We start from the raw sequence: 18,184 nt of genomic DNA, 5'->3' as shown, positions 1-18,184 counted from the left end.
CTCAAAGATAAACTCATGGAAAAGGCCTGACAGAGAGCAGTGAGAGCCATTTTTAAAACAGGCTTGGGAATGAGTGGCAGAAAATCCTCTAGCACAGAGTTTCCTCATCATCCTGCAGACCTGCCACTGTGCCTGGCTCACAGACAGCTGGATCCACTTCAGAACACACTGACTTGGAGAGAGGTACTTCCACAAGCAGCATCCAGGACTGACTCTGGATTCATCCACTATTCCCAACAACAGCAAACCATCCATTATTTTGTCCAGACACAGCAATGGATCCAAGACAGCACCGAGGAGGAGCTTTCCAAAAAACATTTAAAATAAAAATAAAATAAATTTCCTCTGGCCTGGAACAGGGCTCTAATAACAACCAGCACTGAGCTGTGAAAAATGAAGGCTGTCAGAGCAGGAATAGAAAATATAAAAGCTAATGACAACTGGGCAAGTTTCCTAATTAACTCAACATCAGGTGCTATAAAGCCATTTTGGAGTTCTTCAGGACACTTCCTCTGACAGACACACAGTCATGTACAAAGCATTTAACCCCTGTTCTACTTTACCCAGCTGAAAATGATTGTTTGAAAACCAAAAGGTCCTCCCTGAAGTGCTCTAATGAGGTAAATGTAACACACTACATGAGTCTGTGCCATTCAGCTGCCTCCTGGATATTTTCCATTTAGAAAGTGGATATTTTCCATTTCTTCCTGTCAGAAGAACCTTACTAATCCCCACAATTAGCTCCTCAGGAGGGTCTGGCTACTCCTGCCCATCCTGCCCACTTATGGACCTGCCCATGACTCATTCTTGTGCATCCCCATCTGATCTCTCCACTGGAGCAGGATTTACAGCCAAGAGGGAAAAACAAATCCCATAATCCTCAGTTTGGATAATTTCTGATTGCTTACATATCAACCCAAATCATCTTTAGAGGACTGAAAAGCCAATTCCACTCCTCCAGACTCTCTTTCCACTTACCTCCTGATCTGTCTTGTTTCTGCAAACCCTCTGCAGAGTGGACTTTGATTTGGGTGACTCTGCGTGGGTAGCCACAAAGAAGACTGCAACATGTCATTTTAGGCCTATCTGCCTTCAGCTCCCTGAAAAATCATGGAAGAAAACAATAACCTAAGCAAAGAATGTCAAGCACACAATCAATGCTTGTGGAAATCTGGCATTTTTAGAACATGAGATTTGTAGTTTTTCCTCATCTGCCGTTTTTGAATTCTGTGGTGGAGAAATCACAGATGTAAGAAATAAATATAGAGCAAAGCAAAGTGAAACAAATTTGTGTTATCTTTTGTGTAGAAGCAAAAGTGGTGAATAAACCCCCAATTTTAAATAGTGGAAAATACTATCAAATCAAGAAATAGATGCAGTGGGCCTGATTAATGAAGCACTGGCTCTGCTCTTGCAGCAGCCACTGCTTTCAGAGGAGATGGCCACAGAAACAACAAGTATCAGCTGTAGCCACAAGCACCAGTGCTCGGTGTCCTGACCAAGAACTGGGGGCCACTACAAGAACTTGTGAAAAATGCCTATTTTATGATTGGCTTTTTGCAAATATTAAAATGAATATTACATGTGTTGTGTTAGAAAGTGATGCTGTATTAATTCTCTTAAGTAGTGTGTTTAATATAGTTTTGGGTTATAACAAAATGTTGAAATAGAAACTGTGCTATGTAAGATACTTTTTTTAAAGAAAGGACTTGCAGCGAGATAGCAGCCACAGGACACCTCAATCTTTCAGAGAAAAAGAATTTATTGCTCCATTATCAGAAGAAGGGAACTTCTTCCCGCCTCGAAGGCGCTGTTAGGATTAGGAGGAAGAAGGTGACAATGACCAGACCGAATTCTTTATTTGAATGGAATTTATGCATCATGTATGAAGTGTATGAATATGCAACAGGCTGTCGTTTTTAAGGGTTCACCCTTTGTTAACAGGTGTCCTTTTTCGGGCTTGTGCTGCCCAGAAAGAGGTACCTAGATGTCCATAACTCTTTGTTTTTTGTTGTCTAATATTGTCCTTATTCAAGTTGTCCAAATTATTATTACTCTAACTGTATTGCTATTTCTATAACCATTTTATTACTATTAAACCTTTAAACTTTTAAAAAGAAGTGATTGGCGTTTTTCACAATCTGAACTAAAAAAGCCAAAAGACTCAAAGTGAATCACCCAAGATGTCCCTAACTAAACATTTCCTGACCATGCACAAACCTGGATATTCTCAGGGGTGCTCCTGATGTCTCCAGGGCTCAGTTCTGGAGCCACACGAGCCAGTGAGTTGCAGGACAACCTGGCAACCCCTCCCAAGAAGCTGCAGCCTGGAGGCAAAGGAGGCTCTCCTGCAGCTGTGAGCGGCACCCACCTGAGTTTTGAGGGCACATCTGTGTAGAGCCTGAGGATGAATTTGGTGGGGACCCCTGGGATGTAGGTGGTTGGGACCAGGACGTAGCGGCCTTGCTGCAGGGTCCTCCTGAGGAACACGCTGCGCGTGTTGGAGTAGGGAGACGTGGCCACTCTCTCCTGCACCGTGAGCTTGTGCAGCCTGTACCTCCTGTTGTCCTCCACCTGCAGCAGGAGAGGGGTTAGGGACAGCAGGGCTAAGGGCAGGGCTCTCCCTGAGCACCACACAGCTTTTCACCCATTGGCAAATCCAGTTTGCTGGGGCAGGTAAAAGTTTGGGGCTGGCAAAGACAGGAGCCCACTGAAAGAGATGATGTGATGCTGCTGCAGAGCTTGGAACACTTCCAGAGATGGACACACAGCCCAAGGACTGCACCTGCTCAGACAAGGCTGAAATCCCATGGAAGAGGTTTTACAGGGACTTCTGTGAGGCAGAGAGAAGTTTGATAAGAGGATCCCTGTTTGATAAGAGGATCCACGTTTACCCCTGAAAGAATTTTCTACCAAGGTTATTCACATAGAGACCAAAACAGAAGGAAGGATAAATAAGAGAAACTTGCAACTGCCTATCCCAATGAGCACTTTGTTTGTCTTTCCTGACCAATGAGTAAAGTGCAAACTGATGAGTTTTGTAAGAATGTATAAAAAGCATGCAGGCTATAATAAAACCAGTTTGAAGTCTTCTGAAAATGGAGTGTTGGTTTATATTGTGACCATCTCAACTATGACAAGATCCCTCTGCCTCCCATCTCTACCCTTTGACAGCAGGCTCCCAATCCAGATGAACACAGCTGGATTTTCCTTGCCCTTTCCTGAATACAAAAGCCACAGAATAACCATGCACGTTTTGTTCTAAGCCTTGAAATTGTGCTTAACTCTTGACACCCTCTCCAGGGCACTGGTATTGCCAGAGCCCAGTTTAAATCTAAACCCCCCTCTCAAGCAGCTCTTGGAGCAAAGGCAGCCCTTCATCCTTTTCTGCAGCTCTCTTCCCAAGGCCTTTAGTCATGCTAATGAGCCTGGTGTGTTAGAATACATCTAAAATAGAAAAATTATCGATTAGAAATAAAAATAGAGCACTGAAGCTTTTAGGAAGGTGTGATTTTCTTTTTCAAGCCTTTCCAAATTACAGGCATGAACAAGGGAAATTATTATGCTTTCTGCAACAACACTTTTCAATATATGTGGTTAACAGGTGATTGGCAAGTGAGTAGGTGTGATGCAGATGTCAGCAGATCTAACCAACTGTTAAAAATTGATTTTTTTAAAGGTAGGGTCATAGATTTAATGTAGTCCCAGGAGCTGTAGCAACAGATGACAGGATTGCCCCAATCCTCAGTGAAAGAGTAGAAAAATTGCTCTTTCTTTGCTTCCCTCCTCTGAGTGTTTTCATTTTACTCAATTTGCCTTGAGAGTGCAATTAAATTACCTTTTGGGATCCCTGTGGTTCCTTTTCCCATTTATTCATTTCCTTCTCACCAGTCCAGCTTTTGAAAAGACTGGCTTTTTAAGTGGCAACAGAAAAACTGCAGAAGTTTCAACCTCATTCTCCTGGCTGTATTTGCTGAATACAGCAAATGTGAAATGGAGAGAGCAGGAGGAGAAAAAACCCTCCATGTTTTAAGTATTAACATCATTTTGCCTTTCTCTAGAAAGTTTTGGAGTAGGAAAAACACTTAAAGCTCTTTTGCAAGGTGCAAAAATTATTTATCTCCAATAAATGAAATTTATTCAAACAGAGTTTGAGCTGAACTAAATTCAGTTGAGTTCCCATGGCCCGAGTGCAGTGCCCAAACAAAGTTGGAGCACAGAGATAATCCTGGTATATTATCTGAAAGATCCATTTCAAACTGGCAGCTACCAGGCTAAGTGCCCAGACCCCACAGACAGTAACAGAAGTTGTGTGTATGAATTTGCACGTGCTGGGAGAGAGAAGGGCAGGAAGGTGGGAAAGGGAGTAGGGATGGATGAACAGATCAACTGATTATCCAGATCTATCTCTCTAGAGATGATCTCTGGCTGCCAAAGATCTGACTGTCTGGGAGAAGCAGGACTGAGCAAACTGAACAAGCTCTGCACCAGGAGCACAGCTGGCTGCCTACCTTGAGGATTTCAAAGCCAATTGTGATGTTGTCTCCTTTCCCTTCTTTCTTATACTTGCGGCGATCCTCCTGCTGTAAGGACACCAGCACTTTGTCCTGGGCCTTCTTAACATCAAAGAGGTACTGGGAGGAGACAGGAGAGAGAAGAGCTGTTGGAATTTCACCCTCAGGAGGCTGAGAGCCCCTTAATTTCAAAATTATAACAATGTGGAGAGAGAGAGTTTGCATTTTCCATTTCAGGGGAGGCTCCTGCCTTTCTTAGCAGACACCTGGCTTTTCAAACCAAGATATATGTGCATGCAAAGGAGGCAAATGGAAATACATTTGGGGGAGGAAGGAGAGTTCTCCATGGAACAGACATTCCCAGCAATTCACAGCTGGAAAATGAATGCTAATAATAAGGATCTTAAAATCCAAAGTATCAGGTAAATAAAAGGTATTGATGAAAATGGTCATCTTAGTGATAGGATGTGGGGAATGACCTTAAGGTGAAGCAAGGGCTGCCCCTGGATCCCTGAAGTGCCCAAGGCTGGGCTGGACAGGGCTTGGAGCCACTGGGATGGTGGGAGGTGTCCCTGCCATGGCAGGGGGTGGATTGAGGATTGAGAGGAGCTTTAAGGTCCCTGCCAACCCAAATCATTCCATAACCTTCTGATTCTACAAACTCACATAAAAGACAGTCTGGGACAGAGCTACAAAATAACTGGAGTCAGCAGGAGGACACCTCACTTGAAAGCAAAAGACAAAAGATGAAATTTTTTTTACCTATAAATCGGGAATGAGATTAAAGAAACAAACCAACAGGCTTCACATGGGGCCTTAGATAGTTTTTGATTCTCCTTTTAACTAAACAGTGCCTTTAAATTTCAAACATTTTGATATAGGGCCTGCAAATGAAGGAATCTTTCAAATCTTATTTAAAAGGAAAGCACTTTGTTCTGTATCTACAGTTCCTACTTAATGTGAGAATTACAGGAATGATAATTTTGGACTTCTCAGTTTTCCTGAATACACAGTAAAAAACATCTAAGAAAGACTCCTGCACCTCTAACATAGAAATATTTAATCCCAACTGTTTCCAGCAAACTTGAATAAACTTGGGTTTAAGACAAATCAAAGGAATTTATCTCAAGCTCAAGCAGCAGTTCCCATCTTACTAAATCCTACTTGAACATTAGCATTACTAAAAATCACTACCAGACTAGTTCATAAGTATGAACAAAAGAAGGTCAGACAGGTGTTTCTTTATATGATAAGGAATTTAATTAATTTGTTCATTTAAATTTTCCATTGTGCATGCAGAGGGCAAACCCGAGTTGTCAGGACCAGAGGAGGGAAGAGGACATTATTTACCCCAAGTTTGGACAGATGCTGTAGTCTCCCATCCTCAAAGACATTTAAATGTGAAGAAAATAAATAGAAACATAAACCTGCAGCAGTGCACAGCTGGGTACCATGTGCACCACATGCTCTGATTTAAGCAGAAATTCCCTGGCAGCGTGGAGAGGAGTATCACTGGTTCAACTCCCCCCTCCCTTTTCCTCTGACTGCTAAAAAACAAATTGCTGAGCTTTGCTCTGAGGTAGACACTGAGATTGCCTTGGCTACAGAACCATCCACATCCCCCTGCCTTGGAGCTCTGCTGAACAAGACCCCATCCCAAGCTCTGACTTGTGTTTTATTTCACTTACAGCAGCAGAGAAAGCACGGGGCCCTGGGAGAGTCCCAGGGGTTGTAAGAGAACCTAAAAAGTGAGCTATAAAATGCAGCAACACCCAGTAAGGCACATTTTAATCCTTGTCCCTGTTGAACCATACTCAGGTTACCCCCCCAGGGTGCCCCAAGGCCATGGAGGGGTGGGAGGGCAGCAAGTGGAACCAGGAAAGTTCTCCTGGTCTGGTGACATCTCTGCAACTGTGCCCTTCTGATGGCCCCTCAGCTGTCCCAGTGGGTAATATCATCTAGAAGGCAGCAGGAGACTGTAGAATACACAAATACTTGGCTGAAATTGTAAGGGACTGCAAATGTCACAATCTCCCTCTGCCCAGATAAACCCACAGGAGGCCTCAGTGCCAGGAGAGCAGAGAGATTATCTCTAGATCATGGTGGGCTGTGCCACAGTAACCTGTAATGGCCCTAAGATAGCAGAGATGTGTCCCAGCACTGCTGCTAAGAGCCTTTAAATCACCTGGGCCAGAGGTAACACTGCAATACAGAGGCATCCCACTGCATCAGGCATTGCACTCAGCTGGAACTGTGTGTTTTATTCTCTGTGACAGCTAAACACTAACAAATGAGACCAGACAAGCTCTTGGAACACATCCAGAATCTCACAGGGCAATACCTGAATTACATCACCCCCTGGAAATGAGGCACTGACAGAAGGCAGGGCAGTGCAGAACTGCAGGATGAGCTGGGAACCTGGGATCTGATGGGAGCAGCAGAGGCTGCACTGCTGCAGCATCCTGCTCTGAAAACACAGGCTGCAGGCAGAAACCCCCCCTGCAAGTGCACAGAAGCAGATGCAAAAATATCTTTTATTAACCTGGACACAAAGATCCATTTTCAAAGCAGTAACTACCAGAGTGAGTGCCCAGACCCCACACAGTAACAGAAGTTGTATGTATGAACTTGCATGGTAGAGAGAAGGGCAGGAAGGTGGGAGAGGGAGTAGGAATGGATGTACAAATAAACTGAACAGCTTGAAATGACCAGGTAGGATGAAACAGGAAAATTCCATAATGCTGATGAGAGGGTGAGCTTGGGCAAGAGATCAGGTGCTTCCAGAATCTCACAGTAATGCCAAGGGATACTAACTAAATACAGTGGATCAAATCCCTGAGCTGTTTAAGGGGGTTCTGTCATTAGAAAATCAGACTTGCTGCCTTTCCATGACTGGGAAAATGAAAGAAGTCCAGGCAGAATGCCAGTAATTCTGTAGTGTGTGTGACTCAGCAGCCCCAAGCATGATCAATCCTAAATAAACATCTAAACCCTTCTGAGAAATTGCACCAAAATCATGAAACAGACAGGACACAGCACACTCCCAGGGCAATGAGATTTTTGTCTTGTAGTCACTGCTAACTCCTAAACAGGATGGATACTTCAGGAGTGCCAGCTAAAGTGGGCACACTTCAATACCTCACAAAACTTCCCACCTGGGGGTTCTGCAGGAAGGTCTCTCTGTTATCAAATACCCCAGAAAACACAAAACTTCCCACCTGGGGGTTCTGCAGGAAGGTGTCTCTGTTATCAAAGCAGCCCCCAGATCGGTTCAGCAGGGGCTCTGGATGCTTTGCCCAAGCCCCATACATCATTTCCTTCTCCCAGGTCTTGTGGAGGCTGAAGAAGGAGGTGTTCACAGTCCTGCAGATGTCCACATCTGTGAAATTCTTACACCAGTCCTCAAACGTCATCCTGCTCCAGGGAACACCAGGGAAGTAATGGTTTGTTTAAAAATAAACAGTGATATTCACGCAAAGAGCCAAAACAAAACACAAAATCTTCCAGTAATTTGAAGAGGAGGCTTTGCTCAGCTGTCCAGGGGACAAACTGATTCACTGGAAAGCTTTCCATGTGGAAATACCATGAAACCACAACCCCAGAGTTTTAATTCAGAGCAGCATCACTCCGTGTTTGGTCAGATCAGGATCTGTCCTGTTGCATCTCCTAAGCCTAAAGGACTGCCTCCACCTCCCAGGCTGGATTTGATAACACATTTTACAAAGGCCAAAGAGATCATCTGCAGTTAAACAGGATCCACTCCTCAGTAGTACAGTCCTTGTTGTCACATCTGTCCCTGAGCAGGACTCCAACCTCTGCCCTCTGGACAGAGCTTTTCTTTAACCCCCTCTCACCTGTGCCTGCTAAAGGAAGGGGCTGGACTGCAGAGCGACTGAAAACCAGCTTGGCTCTTTGAATTACCATCATGGCCTGGCTCATTCATGGCCCAGAGCCAAACCCTGCAGCTGCCAGTCCTGACAAAGCCAACAGAAGGATTTTCACTGCAAGCCCTGCCAGCTCACTTGATGCAATATTGATCATCTCCTGAAGGACCTGCTGGGCTAGGGATCTAAGCTTCAAGCAAGGTCAAAATTAACAGAGCTCTAGACATTGGACAGAGAATGAACACTTGGAAAACACCAACAAATATCAAAATTCACTGGATGCAACTCTATTTTTAGATGCCTCAGCCATGGCTGAACTACAGACAGGGTGTGAAATGCACGTGGTACTTCCTCAGATATTTTTTCCCGTTTCAAAATTTCACTGGTCTAAGCAGTTTTCAACATTGGTCATTGTGTCATGTAAACCAGCACATGTTCTCCTGGTCTCTGAGAGATCATCCTAAAGATAAGCAATAGATTCTGAGAGCTACTAATTTTGTTCTACTAGTTTTAAATCCACTTTTATTATTTTTCCCTGTCATCCCTTGGGAGTTTGAAAGAAACAGACCTTGGGATAACTTTAGCCATCTGTTTTTGAAGCTGTTAAGTGGCAGATAAATGACAGCTACTCAGTGTAGCCAGTGTCTCCAAACCCTTCTCATCACTCCCACTCACCAGAACTCTCCATCGTTCTCAAAAGTGAGCCCCAAATTCTTGCGCTCAGAATTGCTGACTTTCTTCCACTCCTCAGAACTAAAAGGAAATAATTAAAAAGAAAAAAAAATCAAAACAATAAAGATGATTAATAACTTTAAATAAAAACTCTCACTTTGAAAAAAAAGTGAAGTAAAATCTCTCCTGGTCTGTGGTTTTAAAAAGAATATCAGAGTACTGAAAGGGCAGATGATATTGATGAAAGTGTGAGGCTTTCAGGAGAAGTTTTAAAACATTAATTGATTTGAAAGCTACTAAAAAAGAAAGAGATTAATAGGAAATAGGCTCAACTAGAGCAGAACTTTATTGATTTCCTTTGTCACACCCTCCATTAGGACTCTTAAACACTTAAACAGCTGGTTTCCAAGGTCACAGGAGATTGACTCCATTCCCTGAAGGCCCCTCAAATGAAACCTGGTTTTCCTCCTCGGGAGCTTATTGAACGCTTCACTTAGACCAGAGTATTCTCTTTGTCTTTTAATCACCTTAATAGAACAGGCCTGAGCTCTGAGATTTCCCTGGGGGCCTTTGAGCAGGAACTGCTGGAGCCTGAGCACAGTGTCCAGTGTGCAGAGGGATACTGCAGTGCACAGACCCTGCAGGGGAGCACAGACCCTAAATTCAGCAGAAACCCAAACCAGACCCTGGTCCTGATGCCTTACACCAGACAGACAGAGCCACAACTCCCCCCTGCCCCTCCAAAAGCACCCAGAGGCTAAAGCTGAAGGAGGCTCAAGGAGGGAAGGGAGGCTGCTCACCCTAACAGCCATTTCTTATTTGGAAATTGTCAGTTTAATTCTGCTAGACCAAAAGCCATGGGCCACCATCAGAGTCCTCAGTGCTGGCATGAGTGGCAGCTGTGCCAGGCTACTGGAGAACCCTAAGGGCTTCAGTTAAACAAGACACAGCAGCTCTTTTGTGCATTCTCTGCATTTCACCCAGACCAATCTCTCTGAAAGTAGTAGATTTTTGCCAGCTAAAGCATGGATTATAAGAAATTAATATGCTGCTGATAAGAACAGTGCAATATTAAATACTAAATGCTAGCTGCTGAGCCCAGTGCTGAACTGTCACATATTTTTCACGTATAAATCACCCATGATGGGTGTTTCTCTGTGGAGGTACCTGCTAAGCCCATGGCCCACAAGACAATTCATTAGAAAGTTAATTAGAAAGGAATCACAAATATGGCACTGTTACAGCATTTTCCACCAGTCACTTAAATTATCCACAAGACTTTTACCATCCCCAGCAGCTGGAAATGACAGGTGAGAAACTGAGTCACAGACACACTCGGTGGTGAAGCTGGGAATGAGCCTTGTGTTCTTGAATAATCCCAAATTATTTTTCTTCCCATGTTCCACTGGGCCAGAAGAATGATGTAGACAGTAAATAAGGTCCAGGGAGCCATAGACTCCTCCACACTCATTTTCTCAGAGGAAATTGGGCAGAGACACACAGAGGTTCAGCCATACCTGAGTAGGGATGTGTCCCACCAGTGTTCACCCACAAATTGCAGTGCCCCAGCACAGCTTCCCCCTTTGACACTGGGTCTGCAGCTCTTACCTGTCGCTCCAAGCACCGTGCCATTCTTTTTTGCCCCAGGGATTCCTCAGCCTGATCATGAACAGCTTTTCTGCCTTGAAGGAGAGCACCAGGCTCTCCCCCAGGCGCAGCTTCCTGATGGCAGTCACGGAGTAGGCATGGCCCACGATCAGCCCCATCTCTGTCTCTGCTTCACTGGGCCTCCCAGGGAGCTCCTTGGGCATGAAAAATGACAATTAAACAAAAAGCACTCACATCTCTGAGGAACCTGATGTGGCAGCAGCTCTCTGGCCACAGAGAGAAACAGACAACTTTCCCAGGCATTGTCCTGGGGCAGGCTGTGAGATGATCAGAGAAAAGAATGAGAAACAATTCTTACCTTCACTTGCTGCACCTGGTGTTGAGCACATGTGGAATGTGTTATGGAGATTTGCTTGCCAAAGGGTGGTTTCTTAATTAGCCAGTGGTGATGGTGTTTTAACTAAAGGACCAATTAGGTCCGCCTGTAGCAAACTAGGGTATAAAAAGTATGGGTTTCTTAATAAAGAAATTATCAGCCTTCTGAAATACATGGAGTCTGTGTCAATTCTTACCTGGCTGGAGCCCCATTGTGCTGACAACCTGACAGGTCCACGTTCAAAGGGAAGGACAAGAAAAATTTGTTTTTCATTCTCTTCCTGAGTGATTTTACTGTGTATAATAATAATAGCACTGGGAATCAGAACTGGGGGCTTGCCTGTGTGCTGTTGGTAGTGCCAGACAATTCCAGTGCCAGACAATCCCAGGGCACAGGGGAATCCTGCCTGCTGCAGCCAGTCTGTCTCCTGCTGGCCTCAGAGTTAGGGACAAGACTGATGGAAAATCAGCCCTCCAAAATCTTGGTATCTGTACCAAATGGCTCTTCTGGACACTGATGGCTGTGCCCAGACTGTCTGGGGTGTCCTCACCTGGACACTCATGAATTTAGCTGCTGGTCCAATGCTTGTTCTTGTGTTGGAATAAATTAATAGGGAGAACTACTGGCAGTGGGTAAAAATGGGAGAGCACAGGCATAAGTGAAAAAGCTTCCAAGGCGTTTGTGAAGCCTGTCCAGAACCTCACTCACTCCTGGCAGGGCTCTCTGACGTGGCAAAGGGAAGATCTTTAGGGTGCTTTAGGATCTGGGTCTGCTCATCATAAACTCCACATAAGAATCCCAGTTTCCAGCAGTGATCAGGCTGTCCCTAAACTAATCCTGAACTAATCCTGAACTGTCCTGTTTGATGACCTGGGCCTGATCAGATGCTGATCTAGGAATACATAAATGTAGTCAAGCTCTGAAAAAGAGCACAATTTCATTTAGTGCATCCAAATCTCCTGATCTAAACCCAGAAAAGCAGCACCATGCAAAGATGTTGGAGTTGTTTTGATGGTCCTGGATCCAGATTCTCCACATCCTCACTGAATCCAGACAAGCCATCCCTGAGTCTCTCTCATCTATCACCCACAGAGCCTGGAAACACTCATTCCCTTGGACATAGAGGAAGGAAGATTTGACTCAGTGCAATCCTTGTGTGTAACCTTGTAATTACCTAATTAATGCTCAATCAAGCCTTGGCTGGGGTGGAGAGAGCAAGAGGTGTGGTTTCTTGGTGTTACTAATGCAAATATTTAAATATAAATATGTTTTTATCATTGCACATTAATATATTAGTATAAATATATGAATATTTAAATATAAATAAGGACTTTCCACAAGTATGAAATGCACATAGTATTTCCTCAGATATTTTTACCCATTTCAAAATTTAACTGGTGTAATCAGACAAGGTCCTTGTCCTAAGGCAAATGTTGCACTGATACAACAGTGCTCAGCCCCCAAGGTAAGAAATCACATTAAAAAAAAAAAAGGGAGGGGGGGAGGAAGGAGAAATTCCTATCAAATTGGAACTGACAGATGGGCTGGCAACTGAGAGAGTGTCACCAAGGCCTCTGTGCCTCTCATGACAGCAGCTCCCAGGGAATCAGCTCAAGTGTTTCCCCCAGCCTGGCTGACATCCCCCTGGCTCTGGGCTCCCTCCAGTGCAACACTTTCACTGGCATTTTTCACAACTAAAAGCAAACAAAGAGTCCTTGACAGCACGGGAGTCTGTAACTTCTCCTGCTGCCTTTATCACCCCCCCAGGCTTTTCTCACTGCTGGCCTTTCCCACCTCATTCTGCACATACTTATTTATTTCTTTATTCAAATGAGATATTGAAGCATCTCCTGTCTGTTCAGATTTCCAAATGGTGGTGCTCAGGGCCATTCTGTAATCCAAGGCAAATGGTGATGTGTTTGTAAGGCAGCAATGAAACCACTTGAGTATTAAATATTCTACACCTAGCAAGCTCCACTGGGTGTATATTACACCAAAAAGTGACAAATGCAGGCAAACTTAGGAATGGCCTCTCTGTAATCAATTTTTAGAAGCAGTTGTGTTTAATTTGGAAGGCAGAAAGGTAATGTCAGGAATCAGTGGAAGCATTACAACTGCCTAATTAATTGCTTTTTAAAATACAGCTCCCTGTATGCTGGTCAATCACCTCAGTAAATTCTTGTTAAGAAACAGAACTGCTCTAGCATTTGGGAGCAGCCTATCATTCTGGAAACAATGCCTGCAGTAACAATTCACACCAGGCAGCCTGCTCTGACCAAATCAGATGGAATTCTTGCAAATAAAGATTCAGGCCTTATGAAAAAAAAGGTAAAAGAAAATCCAAAGACCTTGAAGCTTTTGTTTCTGAGCTGTTTCCTGATGTTGCTGGAAGGGACAGTGCCTATTCTAGCTCAGGGTAAAGTTTGTGTGCCAGAATGTACCAGGGGTATCAAACTCAGGGTGCCCCCAACGTGAGGAATGATTGGCTCCATTGCTTCAGAAGGCTGAACAATTGCTCTATTAAAACCATACTATATTACTTAATACTATATAAAAACTGTACTAAAGAGATATTATACCATATTAAAGAGATACTAGAGAAAAATCCGTGTCTGTCTGAGACAGCCAGGACACAGCTTTGGGCCAACTGGCCAAGGAATCAAAACAATCCTCAGCAGAATCCAACTGATAAATCCCTTCAGGTGAACAATCTTCCTAGCACCTTCCACAACAGGAGCAGAGAATAGAGATAAGGATTGTTTTCTCTTCCCCATCTCTGTGCTACTCACTGCCTTCCCAGGAAAAATCCTGTGTGGATTTGGGAATGTAGAAAAATCCAGTGTGGATTTGGGAAAGCTTGTGCCTGCTGCTGTCTGTGAAGAGAGCTGGGGTCACCCCAGGTGTTCCTCTTTGGTGCCAGGCCATGATGCAGGACCATGGCAGATCAACAGGTAACATTCTCAGGAACCCCAAAACCAGCTGATTTTCTGCTGCTCTTGACAATTCCACATCTCTCTTCATACTGAAGAATTTCTGAATGAATCATCTTCATTCACAGAGAGGGAAATGAAAGCAAAATGTTTAAGTGATTTAACTAAAATCAGCCTTAGCTAAGGCCTTAAAACTGAAGCAGGGGCCATGGGAGGAAGATGCTGAAGTGCACTTAGATGCCAACCCTGCAGGTCCTGGAAAATAATCCCTTTTCTGTGGGCTGCTGGATTGGTGGTTCACGATAAATGATTTTAAAAATAATTTAAAAGCAATTTTTAAGGAACTATTCAGGTGCCATTGCAGTTTGTTAGCTCTTCAGATGTGATAACAGCTGTGGACAAGGTGAGGGTTTCAGTACCATCCAGCCAGGGCATGCAGAATTAGCTGTCAGTGGTTTTCCTCCTGTGGCCAGGGGCTGGGCCATGGGTGCTCTGTGAAGCCCACAGCATCCTTTGGGAGCTGTTACTCATCCATCTTCTAGCACAGGACTGGAGAGGGGTAAATCTTCCTCAGAAACCATCCCCTCTCTACTGACTGAGGGAACTTGAGGGCTGTGGGCTCCTGATGTGGGCACTGGGATCCCTGAGCCCCACATGAGCCAGCACAGGCACATTCTGCCAGTGGGGACATTATTCAATATATTGACTAGATTGAATATATTCAATATCAAACAGCATTACCTGAATAACCAGGTGAGCTCAGCCTTCCAGCTCAGCTCCACTGTTACCCTGGCACAACCAAAGTCAAGAAGCCTCAGCAGCTCTGTGCCAGAACTGTTTTCTCTCAAGAGATTTCTCTAAGAAATAAAGCAGTTGAATGCTGCTATCTGAAAATTAGGGTGGATTTACCTCAGGTCACTTCACAACTGTGACCATTCAGAAAAAAGAATTTCAGACACACAATGAAGTGGCAGCACAAGCAGTCGTGATTGTATTTAGTGGCTCCTGGAGCTGGAAGCTAGATGTCTCCATACAAGGCTTTTCCAAACATGCAAAGGAAGGACATACTCAATATCCTAATAATGGTATTTTTTTCCAGAATATTTTCATTAAAAGCCAGCTCTCTGTACTCACTGAAATGGAGCAGCTGATGAACCCTCCTCTTTTATGCACTTTCATCAAGTCTTCAAACAGCTTCATCTGCTCAGCAATATCCTGGCCATATTTGCCCTCTTCCAAATTGATGGATTCTGCCACTGCTCCAGTGAAATCCACCAGGGCTTCTGCAGCACAGCCTCCATCCAGGGCTTGGTAGGATCCAGCCAGCCTGGAGGCAACACAGAACATTCTCAGTTTACAGGAACAAGTGCTCTAATTTGGCTTGAATGTAGGGAACATGTTTGTGTTTCACCATGGAAAAAAAAGAACGGCGCAACAAAGCCTGAGCAAACTGCAGATAAATCTTCCCTGGTTTCTAGGATCCTTAAGGATTTGGGCTGCTGAAGTAGACAATATTGCAGTCACTTATTATTTTAACAGAGATTAAAGAAGGAGTGTCACAGACATGTTTCATGAAAAATCCTTTCCTTAGGATTTTCCCTCCTGAGAAGCTGAGAGGCCTCAGGGACAAAATGTAAGCAATGATTGTTTGCTGCTGTGGGATGCAGCAGGTGGGTCTGGGATTGGTCTCATGTGGTTGTTTCTAATTAATGGTCAATCACAGTCCAGCTGTCTCAGACTGTTTCGGTCAGTCTGAACCTTTGTTATTCATTTATTTTCTATTCTTAGCCAGCCTTCTGATGAAATCCTTCCTTCTATTTTTTTAGTATAGTTTTTAACATAATATATATAATAAAATAATACATCAAGCCTTCTGAACATAGAGTCAACTTCCTCATCTCTTCCCTCCTCCTGGGACCCCTGCAATCACCGTCACAAAGGAGTTTTCAGTCTTTTTTAGGTTCTCTACCAGCAGCAAAATTAAAACCTATGGAAAGTCTGATAGAATTGAAAGACGAATCAGACAAAGGGACAACACTGAGAACTACAAGGACAACGAACCAGCTCATACTTAGCATAAGCTTTCTCCAGCAAAGCACTCCAGAACTCATTTCTCACGTTGGAATGGCAGTAGATGAGCTCCCCGTTCTCTGTGGGCAGCAGATCATCCACCACCACCTCTGTCCACTCTCCAAAGCGCCAGAAGCGGAAACGGAAAATCCCGGCGTATTTCCTTTTGGGGTCCCACTCCTGCTCATTGTAGTCTGGAATCACCTGAGAAACCATGGAAGGGCGGGAAAAACGCCAATCACTTGGGTTTAGAGTTTTAAAAGTTTAATAGTAATAAAATGGATATAAAAATAGCAATATAATTAGAGTAATAAAAATCTGGACAATTGGGATTAGGGCAATATGAGACAATAGACACAAAGAGATACTGACAGTCCGGGTACCTCTTTCTGGGCAAAATAAGCCCAAAAAAGGACACAGGTTAACAGAGGATTTACCCTTAAAAGCAACAGCCTGTTGCATATTCATAAATCTCATACATGATGCATAAATTCCATTCAAACACAGGATTCTGTCTGGGCAGTGTCTTCCTCTTAATCCTGACAGCATCTTCATGGCTGAGCGAGGCAGGAAGAAGTTCATTTCTTCTGATAATGGAGCAATAAATTCTTCTTCTCTGAAAGATTTAGGTGTCCTGTGGCTGCTATCTCCATGTGAGTACCTCATTCCTTTCTTTAAAAAAATATCCCACATACATAGTTTCTATTTTAACACTATGTTATAACTGAAAACTATATTTAACACACTACTTAAGAAAATGAATACAGCATAACTTTATAACATATAGTATTCATTTTAATATTTGTGAAAAGCCAATAATAAAATACACATTTTTCACAAAGGGCAGGTTCAGCTAGTGCACTGTGCTGGGGTTTATTCCCAAGGCAGACTGCCCTGAAACATGTTAAAGAAAGGGAAGATTTGAATCCACCAAAATTCACCCCTCGTTAGTCCTAGGGAGAAAAACAACCAAGGTTAGCTTGCTTTATTTCCTGCATCACACACCAGTCACCCACCTGCTGCCAGAGGCTTTTCCTCAAGGCCAGGCAGGAGCACGCAGCCACAAACCAGCAGTTCCCCAGCTTGCCCTGGTGGAAGTCGTGGGAGCTCATTCCATCCACAAGCAGGTGGGGGTCTTCACTGAGGTCCTGCCAAAGCAAACCAGAGATTGCTGGAGACTCCACTCCCAATGATCACAGCATCCTTCCACTCAAGAAAAGCAGCAGGAATTGATGCTGCTGACGCCTGAGCTCTGAGCTTTTCCTGGTCAAGCCTCTAAAGGTGGAGGGGGGATGCTGCCTTAAGATTTTAGCCTTTAAGTTTTTCAAATCCTGTGCTACAATAGTGCATAACCCTACACAAACAATTCCTCTGGGCCTGGAACCCAAGGACACCCTACAGCCTCAGGCCCTGAAAAGTATAAGCAAAAGTAAATTGGGGGGAAGCAAACTGAGGGAATGTGACTTCATTACCTGAAGCTGGGACTGGGGAATGATTCTCTGATATGCAAATAGACCAAACTTATATCTGTCTGAGGAACTCAGGAACATTGTCCTTCTTGGGTGTAGCCTCTGAGAGGCTTTTGACTGCCCAAGGTGAACCTGTTGAAGGCCTTTAAGAAACACTTTATTATTTTACCTTTGTCCTTTGCCTTGTTCTAGGTAGCCACTCCAAGGCATCACCTCCCCTGCCATTCCTTTGGCTGACACACTGGAAACTCTCCCTCACCAACAGCCTGGGTGACTGCAGTGACCCCAGCCCCTCAGCAGCACAGCAGGAGGAGGACACTCTTTGTGAAGCACACTTTTTGTCCTCTGGGTCTCATACCTCTCATGGCTGTGGCTCCTGTTAGAGCTGTTTGTCCCTCCTCTCCTGGCTCCATCTCTGTCCCACCAGAGCATGGCTGGGATGTCTCCCTGCTCCTCCCTGGATTATCCCTTGCTCTAAAGGGAGAACCTCTCCGTTTCCTGGGCCATGGGAAAGACACAGGGGGGCATGTTGCAGCAGTGATGTGTTTGTCCCCACAAAATCCTTGACAGAGGTGTCCTGCTGAATGGAGAGGGAACCTCCCAGCAGCACTTCATCCCTACCTGGGGTGGAACCTGCAGGGTTCAGCCCAGTGACTACTCC

At 44.3% G+C, this 18,184-nt stretch overlaps 1 protein-coding gene across 1 annotated transcript in view; it reads right to left on the bottom strand.

Annotated features, from left to right (window-relative positions):
- The window catches only part of CAPN6 (calpain 6), a gene marked incomplete at its 3' end in the record, with an annotated part of 41,736 nt that overhangs the window by 3,535 nt on the left and 20,017 nt on the right, over positions 1 to 18,184 (bottom strand). The window contains exons 3-11 of the mRNA XM_084213071.1: positions 17,071 to 17,202; positions 16,056 to 16,258; positions 15,119 to 15,311; positions 10,679 to 10,872; positions 9,074 to 9,151; positions 7,733 to 7,928; positions 4,512 to 4,634; positions 2,372 to 2,574; positions 979 to 1,100 (exon numbers count right to left, since the gene is read on the bottom strand). Coding sequence (XP_084069197.1) covers positions 979 to 1,100; positions 2,372 to 2,574; positions 4,512 to 4,634; positions 7,733 to 7,928; positions 9,074 to 9,151; positions 10,679 to 10,872; positions 15,119 to 15,311; positions 16,056 to 16,258; positions 17,071 to 17,202 — 1,444 coding nt within the window. The remainder of the gene's footprint in view (positions 1 to 978; positions 1,101 to 2,371; positions 2,575 to 4,511; positions 4,635 to 7,732; positions 7,929 to 9,073; positions 9,152 to 10,678; positions 10,873 to 15,118; positions 15,312 to 16,055; positions 16,259 to 17,070; positions 17,203 to 18,184) is intronic.

This window comes from Fringilla coelebs (assembly GCF_963513975.1).
Source record: "Fringilla coelebs genome assembly, chromosome: 11".
In the NCBI taxonomy this organism is placed as follows: domain Eukaryota; kingdom Metazoa; phylum Chordata; class Aves; order Passeriformes; family Fringillidae; genus Fringilla; species Fringilla coelebs.
This window is presented reverse-complemented; position numbering and strand designations above follow the sequence as displayed.